At 53.8% G+C, this 9,131-nt stretch overlaps 1 protein-coding gene across 1 annotated transcript; it reads left to right on the forward strand.

Annotated features, from left to right (window-relative positions):
* Positions 1-276: 276 nt before the first annotated feature.
* LOC141570090 (keratin, type II microfibrillar, component 7C) lies at positions 277-7,092 on the forward strand. Its single transcript, XM_074325655.1, has 9 exons — positions 277-693; positions 2,278-2,486; positions 3,592-3,652; positions 3,773-3,868; positions 4,482-4,646; positions 4,910-5,035; positions 5,309-5,529; positions 6,268-6,299; positions 6,797-7,092. The coding sequence occupies exons 1-9, from the start codon at positions 310-312 to the stop codon at positions 6,982-6,984; spliced, it is 1,482 nt and encodes a 493-aa protein (XP_074181756.1). The 5' UTR covers positions 277-309; the 3' UTR covers positions 6,985-7,092.
* The last annotated feature ends 2,039 nt before the right edge of the window (positions 7,093-9,131 follow it).

The raw sequence follows: 9,131 nt of genomic DNA on the forward strand, positions 1-9,131 counted from the left end.
CCCTTCTCCACTTCCAGTAGCAATGGGCGGGGAGAGGCCATGAGGAAGCTTGTAAAGGTCTTTGAAGATAAAATAAGCCTGTGGCCGGGGATTGTTGACACAGCTACACTGAAGAGGCAAGCGGGGCTGGCTCTTAAGAGGCCAGGGTTATGCCAAGCCAATAAAATGCAGCTATTGTCTCTTTGCTGTCCCTTTTAATGCCAGCTGTCCCTGGTGCATATAAAGGCCTGCCACAGCTCAGGGAGCACAGGCCTTTGGCTCTATCCTCTGCTAGTTTCTCCACTGTTCAGATACCTCCCCATCTCCAGCATGACCTGTGGCTTCAGCTCCGTGGGCTGTGGATTTGGCCCCAGGAACTTCAGCTGTGCCTCGGCCTGCGGGCCCCGGCCCGGCCGCTGCTGCATCACCGCCGCCCCCTACCGTGGAATCTCCTGCTACCGCGGCCTCACTGGGGAATTTGGCAGCCAGAGTGTCTGTGGGGCCTTCCGCTCTGGCTCCTGTGGCCGCAGCTTCGGATACCGCTCGGGCGGCGTGTGTGGACCCAGCCCGCCCTGCATCACCACCGTGTCTGTCAATGAGAGCCTCCTCACGCCCCTCAACCTGGAGATCGACCCTAACGCGCAGTGCGTGAAGCATGAGGAGAAGGAGCAGATCAAGTGCCTCAACAGCAGGTTCGCTGCCTTCATCGACAAGGTGGGTGTCCTTGATCACACCCTTCCTGAACCCCACCCATGCTCAGGATTCAGGCTCGGCACTGAAGGGGGATTCAGAGGCAGGCATTTACCCATAGAAGCTCCTAGTCCAAAGGGAGAGGCAGTTATACGTCCAGGACACAGACAGAAAAATAAGAACAAGATCAAGAGCAGCCAGTCCGATGTGGGAGACAAACTGAAAACATCAGCAGAATTAGGGGCAGAACCTGTAGGGCTGAGTGATAGTCTCCTGTGAGCAAAGGGCTGCCATGTGGATGCTCAATGCATTTGAAGCCAAATTGCTGCTTACATGGCAAGGAGATGCTCCCTATGTCCTGGGCAGGGCTAGTGAGTGCAATACTGGAAGACTGTGTGGAGGGAATCTCATGCATCACACAGAGCTGTTTCCATACCAGTGGATACTTAGCCGCTGAGTGGGGGCAGAGTGGTTTGTCCAAGCCACTGTGCCTGAGGCTCAGGATCCAGGAATGAGCTACAGACACAGTCCCCACGCTTCCAAGCCCTACGGGGAGGCAGGCAGTTCGTGGCCTAGGCGCGGCTGAAACCATCTGCATATGTCGGTGTCCAGCTCACGTCTGCAGCTGTCTTCTCCACTGAATCCAGACAACCACCATGTAGCAGTGGTATGAGAGGTCAGGGGAGAAGGTTCCAAAGAAGCAGCAGCTCTGGAGCCAAGGAGAGCACTCCAGAGCCAACCTTGAGAGAAATTATGCTAGAGAGACAGCCACCAGGTAGGACCAGAAACAAATCTGGAACTCCTAACAGCAAGAGAGACCAGAGACAGCATAAGGAAAGACTTACCAACGGTGTGGCAGTTAGACAAGAGAATCTGAATGAGGTAGTAGGCTAACCTCGTGGCAAGGAGATAGGTGGGAAATTTTCCTTGGGCCCAATAGTCAAATTACTATAATGAGAGAAGCTCCCCACCGCAGGGCAACAGAGGAGGGTTTGAGTTCTTCCTCTGCCATTGTGAGTCTGTCAGGTAACTGCCCTGGGCCTTCGATCCCTCATCTGTAAAATGAGGGGGTTGGAGCACAGAGCATTCCTGCACTAATATCCCAGGTGACTATTATTCTAATTGCATTGTTGTTGTAGGGGTTCAGTAATTGGCACACACTGTATCTCTCAACTTTCACAGTCTGCCTTTCTAAAAAGGTCGACCTGTTCATTTAATGCTGACGATCACACCTGACTTGGTGCAGGTACCTTCAGGTACCAGGACTCATTACACCTTCAGAGTGAGGCAATCACTCTGCAGAAGGGTTAAGTGCTGTGCCCAAGGACACATTATTAACAAGTGACAGCAAAGTCTGGACTCAGAATGGTTTAGTGCTTTCCAGGACACTAACTAAATTGTCTTAAAAAGATTGAAGTTAGCTCACAGGAAGGACTTCCAAACGGTGAGCTGGTTAAGCCCCGATGTGGTTTTGAGAAAGATGATACACCCCCGCCAGGGATGACCCTGGGTCAGAAAGTTGGGGTCCCGCAGGTCCTGGTGCTGGGACCCCCTCTTGCCCTCTAATCCTGCAAGAAAAGATTCTCAAGCTCTACCTCTGGGTGGCAGGTGCGCTTCCTGGAACAGCAGAACAAACTGCTGGAGACCAAGTGGCAGTTCTACCAGAACCGCAAGTGCTGCGAGAGCAACCTGGAGCCGCTGTTTGAGGGCTACATCGAGACGCTAAGGCGGGAGGCCGAGTGTGCGGAGGCTGACAGCGGGAGGCTGGCCTCAGAGCTCAACCACGTGCAGGAGGTGATGGAGGGCTACAAGAAGAAGTGAGTGCAGGAAGGGTCGGCTCAGAAAAGGGCTTGAAAGAAGCTCTCAGCACAGGGGAGTGTCCGGGTCTACGGCTGGGTCTTTGCCTGAGGACAGGGCAGAACCTGTCCTCTGTCTTTCCTCAAGACACGTGGGTCTCGTGGGGGGGGGGGTCATGGCCCCCTGGGGGATGGAGCGCACCTTGCCTTCCTACCAGCAGGTCAGGGAAATGATGTTCTCTCCCTTTCTCCATCCACCAGACCCTTCTCTTAGGACGCCAAAAATATTAATGTTCCCGGGCCCTTTGAATCTAGCCCCCAAAGCCATGGACATTCTTCTTACGGTCACTCCTTCACTCAACTAACATTTTCTGAGCACCTACCAGGTGCCAGCCAGATACCAGACTGTGTTTTGGAGATTCAGGGGCAACCAGTAAACACAATCCCTGTCCTCGTGGGGCTTACAGCCTGCTGGGAGGCAGGCATGGGGCGCATAGTCGCAGACGGACGTTCAGTTACCGAGTGTGACACATGATACAAAGGGTATACACCAAGTACTCTGAAGGAATCTGGTTTGAGGGATGGCCAGCTTCCTTCAGCAAGGCTATCTGCCATGGACTTCCCAAGCTACCATACCCCTTGCCTCTGGCTCTGAGCTGGCCTACCCACAGAGCAGGAAGAAGTGGCAGGCTTGGCCTGTCTTGGCTAAGCCCAGGAGGGGAGTGACACAGAGGGAATCCCACTACCTATAGCAAAGCCAGGGGCAAGAGGAGGGGATCGGCCAGAGGAAGATAAATAGAGACCTGAGTGAGAAAACAGCCACCTCCCATACGCCAACCACACACACACACACACACACACACACACACACACACGCTTTCCAGATTCTGTCCTCCCACCTCCACTGAAAAATTCAGAGATGCTGTGACAGTGGGTGCTTTAGTTCTCCAGCGTATCCCACTAGGCCTGGACCAGCACCCTGATTTCTTCCTGGTCCTACCCCATTTCTTTTGGAAGCAGAGGGATAAGCAGAGAGCGGTGCAGGAATCAGGCATGTTTACATGCCTGCTTCATGGCCAAGTTGAAAGCTGCTCAGACGGGGGCCTCTTCTCCCCACCCACCTTAGGTATGAAGAAGAAGTTGCACTTCGGGCCACAGCAGAGAACGAGTTTGTGGCCCTAAAAAAGGTGAGTGCCAGAAGCCAAGCCCCACCCTGAACCCTGGCCACCCTGTGCTCTCTGCTCTGCCACATGGCACCTCAGCATCCTGAGGAGAGCAGACCTCACAGCCCCTTGAACCCCACACAGGACGTGGACTGCGCCTACCTACGCAAGTCAGACCTGGAGGCCAATGCAGAGGCCCTGACCCAGGAGATTGACTTCCTGCGGCGACTGTATGAGGAGGTGAGGGGCTCTCAGCCATGGCGGGCACCCCGACCCCTGCTCAGACCCCACAAGCCAGCTAATGGAGGAAGCCAGGCTCAAGGCTGGAGGGTTAGAGGGAAGCAGGAAGAAGGAAGAAGGGAGGCAGAGAAATGGAAAACCAAAAGGGACAGAATTAGTAAGTGGCAAGAGTCTGGTCTCTAGGACAGATGGTCATGCCTTGGGAACCCAAAGCAAAGGCCCTGCGAAGCATCACACAGCCTCAACTCCATGTCCTCTGGCCCAGATTTTCTGGCAGCCAATACCCTTCCTCTATGTGGTCGGTCCAGGAGAATGTGACATGGTCCCAACCAAGAATCTGGCCCCTGAGGAGGCATCTGCAGCATGCTGGCTGGAGGGAAGCCATCTAGGCTCACAGGAGTCTAAACAATCCCAGAAGCAAGCATTTGAGAAGTAGTTGCATTTTCTTTTAAAAGAAATTTCTTATTTGGACAGACAGTTATGCAATTTCATCAAGGATTTTTCTCTCCAAACAATAGACTTTGGCTTCAAATGGGCCAAAGATGACAGGCATTAGCCTCAGGGGGTGAGGAAAATCTCAGATAACTTGGTTGTTCTTCCTCTTCCTCCACAGGAGATCCGTGTCCTCCAGGCCCACATCTCAGACACCTCGGTCATTGTCAAGATGGACAACAGCCGTGACCTCAACATGGACTGTGTCGTGGCCGAGATCAAGGCTCAGTACGATGACGTCGCCAGCCGCAGCCGGGCCGAGGCCGAGTCCTGGTACCGCAGCAAGGTGAGCGGCACAGGACACCTGCCTCCTACCATGGCTGTGGGAGGCATGCGAGCTACACATTAGAAAAGGCTTCTTTTGTCTGGGATTCTGATCCTAAGGATGGGAACAAAAGGGCAGACAGCTCTCAGGTAGAGGTGTCCGGGCAGGGCTGCCATGGATGGTGGCCCAGGCTGAGCACTGTACAACCTGCACTACCATCCGTGGTGTCCGCAATCCGTGGGTGCCCCATCCTGAGCCTCAGGAGCATGTGTGCTTCCCCCCAGTGCGAGGAGATGAAGGCCACGGTGATCCGTCACGGGGAGACCCTGCGCCGCACCAAGGAGGAGATCAACGAGCTGAACCGCATGATCCAGAGGCTGACCGCCGAGGTCGAGAATGCCAAGTGCCAGGTACAGGCCATCTGTCCCCTGGCCCACCACACAGGCTGGGGGCTTAGCCAGGCTCCCCCAGGCCGTGTGTGCCCAGTCTGGGTCTCACCACTCATTCTCCAGCCCATTTGCACGACTAGAGCTGCAGGCCGTGGTCACTCAGGGAGACCCAGCTGATGAAGACGAGAGGCCTGTTCCTGGGGTGTTCCAGCTGGGTGGAGATCCTGGACACACTCAGGAGATGGACAGAGACCCAGAGATCACAGCCTACCTTGTTGTCTTCTGGGTCCACAGAACACCAAGCTGGAGACCGCAGTGACCCAGGCTGAGCAGCAGGGCGAGACGGCCGTCAGCGATGCCCGCTGCAAGCTGGCCGAGCTGGAGGCCGCCCTGCAGAAGGCCAAGCAGGACATGGCCTGCCTGCTCAAGGAGTACCAGGAGGTGATGAACTCCAAGCTGGGCCTGGACATTGAGATCGCCACCTACAGGCGCCTGCTGGAGGGCGAGGAGCAGAGGTGGGGTCCAACTCATCTGCCCTAAGAATTTCACTTACATAGATCCACCCACCTTTGATTCCTCCATATCCCCATCTCAGTCCCAAGAACTTGCCCCAAGCTAGATTCTGGGATCTTTAGATCCTAGATCTGAAAGGACTGGAGCTTGGACATAGCATATGGAGGAAAAATAAAGGCCAGTTCCGTCTAGAATCCCAAAGAGCACAAGGCCTTGGTTGAATTAGAACCTAGGCATCCTACCTCTCAGTTTAGAACATCCTCAAGTTACTTTACCATCCTCAACTCTTCCAAGATCCACTCCCTCTCTGGTTTCTAGGAAGTCATCTTGCCCTAGGTTGAAGTTTCAAGCCAAATTTGACCCTGGCTTCATGTCACTGCCCAAGAGAACTTTTCCCTTCCTAAAACTGAACATATATATATATATATATATATATATATATATATATATATATATATATATATATATGCTAGGTATGGCTGTTCAGGTTGTGCACTGCACAAAAATAATCAGCTGAAAGGCAAATGAGAGCTGAAAGCCAGCCTATACTCAGCCTGCCAAATAATGTGTCCTGGCATTGGTACATCTGCCAGAAAGGCACTTTTTAAAGTTGCACAAAGGCATAAATATAGGCCAGAAATAGCCCTGAGAGGACCCATTCCAGCACCTGGGAGAAATTTGAGGATCTCATTCTGATCTCTGTTCTCTTCCCCTTTCTTACCTTTCCCGCCCCCGCTCAGGCTGTGTGAAGGCGTTGGAGCTGTGAATGTCTGTAAGTATCTTGAGCCTGAAAAGGAAATTTTTAGATTGGAAAATAAGAATTTCCTAGATATGAGTGTATAGAGACACTGGGAAGAGTATTTCCAATAATTGCCCCAGTAAATAGGAGTGGGTTAGTCATGCAGCAGGAGAGACTGAGGTTAGCTTGCAGGAAGAACCTCACAGCATGAATGGAGTTGGTGGAATCGGGGAAAGAATATGTCACTGCAGCAAGGGTCCTTAGATGTCACTCAGTACGACCCCCGACTTATATAGATGCGGAAGCCCAGGGAGAGGAAGGGAGTTTCCCAAGGCCACAAAACAGAACCAGGGCCAGAACCCAAAGCTCCTGACTCCCAGACTAAGGTTACCTTCCACACCTTCAGAACTAGAACTGAAGGTCCTTTAAGTCCTTCCCTGGAGGGCTGGACAGATCACAGAGGCCAAAGGAAGGTGGCTGGGAGGAGTGGCCACCAGCCAGGCCTTCTGACCCAGCCCTTGTTCTCGCAGGTGTCAGCAGCTCCCGGGGCGGGGTCGTCTGTGGGGACCTCTGCACGTCAGGCTCTCAGCCGGTAATAGGCAGCGTCTGCAGCGCCCCCTGCAGTGGGAACCTGGCGGTGAGCACCGGAATGTGTGCCCCCTGCTGCCAGCTCAACACCACCTGTGGAGGAGGTTCCTGCGGCCTAGGGAGGTGTTAGAGAGAGCCAGAGAAATCTCTTCTGCCAGATGTGCCACTGCCCCTGCCCCCAGCCAAGAAGAGCAGCACCTCAGTAGCTTTTCCCCACGTGTTCTGAGAATCCACTACTCGGCACTCCCATCAGCCACTCCTCTGTCCCTCTTGTTCCACCCAAAGGGGCTGCTGCCTAGAATGGACCCTTCCGATCCGTGGTCTACTCTGGCCCCTCCTAAGGAGGAGGACTCTCCTTCCCTGGAGGGAGCACTCCTGGACTGTCTACCCTGACTCTCTGGTCCCTTGCCCTCTGTTTCTCTAATAAACTGGGGGATCCGCTTTCTGTGCTATGCTGTCTTGCTTTCTCGGAGTGAGCCCATTGTCCACCAACTGGTGAGAAACCCAGCCCAGTGAGATGACCTGAGGACTGGGGTCACTCTGGCCTGTCCTCAACCTGGATACACACAGAATTTATCCCCAAATAGTGCCATTCTCCCCTGGCCAGGCAGTGCTAACTGTGCCCCCAGCACTTTCCACCTAAGTCATACCTGTCAGTCTGGGGGAGTTTGAGACCTGTTCCTCTAACTGGTTCTGAAGGAAGCCAGAGGAGGCCGTGGAATCTGCTGAAGGCTCTGTGTGTGTGTGTGTGTGTGTGTGTGTGTGTGTGTGTGTGTTTGGTTTTAGCCTCCTTCTCCCTCCCACGCACACCCCACCACCACCACACACATGTGTCACAGCAGCAGTCTCCAGAAGAGCCAACAGCCACCTCAGATGACCACCCTGTATCAGTCTGGACCCCACACCACCCCATTGCCACTGTTACCCATCAAACAAGGGGAGATGAGACCTTTAATACCCACCCTTGCCCATCTTTCCCCCCATGCACACACTTCCTCAGCACCGAGGACAGCCTCCTCAAAAGCAGTCAGCCCGTAAGAGGAAAACATCTACCAGCTTTCTTGACCCCCCCCACTCACGGCCCTCATCCCCAGGTTCCTCAGAGCTTCAATCCCAAGGCTAAGGTGGCTCCTCTTTGTCCTGTATGGCCTGACCTCTCCTGTCCTCTGTTCAGGAAGAGACTGGGAGCTCCCAGGAGGAAGAACTAGAGAAGCCCTTAACCCCACTCTGGAAGAACCAGGCCTGGAACCGCCCTCCTCAGGCCCCAGGCCCCTCTCTATGCACCCATTTCCTTCTTGCTGACCCTCTTCTTTCCTGCCTTTGTCCAGTCCTATCCCAGCCCCAGTAGTGATCGCCCTTCCCTCCAGGCCCCGACTTTTCTACCCATGTCACCATGCTGTCCTCGGAGGACCCACCACCTTCCCTCACTCCCTCCTGGAATCCCTAGGGCCCTCTTGGCTCCTCGCCCACGCGCCCTGTGCTCCCTGTCACCCTCTCTCCATCCGACTTCCCGAGCCCAGAGTCTCAGGCCTTTCACTTCCTTGTTGGACAGGCCAGCCTCCTCCCAGGCAGTCCTGCTCCCTGGTTCACATCCCTCACCCAGAAAACCTTGCCCTCAAACATAGAAGTGCCTCGTGCCCTTCTCTCGCCTCTCTGCACATGCTGCCTGAGCCATATCTGTTTCTTGCCTTCAGTTAACTCCATGGTTAGTGTCCTCTCTGGTTAAAATTGTCCAGCTGTGCTTCAGAGTCCTAATGACTCTCCTGCTGCCCTGACCTCATTCCTCAGCTTCAGACTCACCTGCTCCAGTTCCTACAAGATATCTCCACTTGGCAGTTCTAGAGACTCTTCCAACCCAACAGACCTTCAAGCTGAACTCAATATTTCCCACCCTCTCCCCCGTGTCTCCAGCTATCTCCCATCAAGATCATCAACACAGCTGCCCAAATCTGACCTTATGATCTGTCTGTGCCTGCACCCTCTCCCTCAAATCTAATTAATCCTAAGTGCTTTCTTTTTCTACCGCCTAGTACCCCTCTAATCCATCTCTTTCTTCTCTCCCTGCTGCTGCCATCCACATTCTGGCTACCACCAGCTTTTTTGGAGTCCTGCTCTTCTCCCCTTCTAGTCCTCACTACATAGCAGCCAGAGAGATCTTTATAAAACCCATGTCTGACCTTCCAGTGGGTTTTAATTGCCCTCAGGATAAACTCTGGACTCTTGAACATAGCACACTACTTCTGCATACTTGGCTCTAACTGATGTCTCAGTGTCTCT

This window comes from Rhinolophus sinicus, linkage group LG02, assembly GCF_036562045.2.
Source record: "Rhinolophus sinicus isolate RSC01 linkage group LG02, ASM3656204v1, whole genome shotgun sequence".
Taxonomy (NCBI): Eukaryota; Metazoa; Chordata; class Mammalia; order Chiroptera; family Rhinolophidae; genus Rhinolophus; species Rhinolophus sinicus.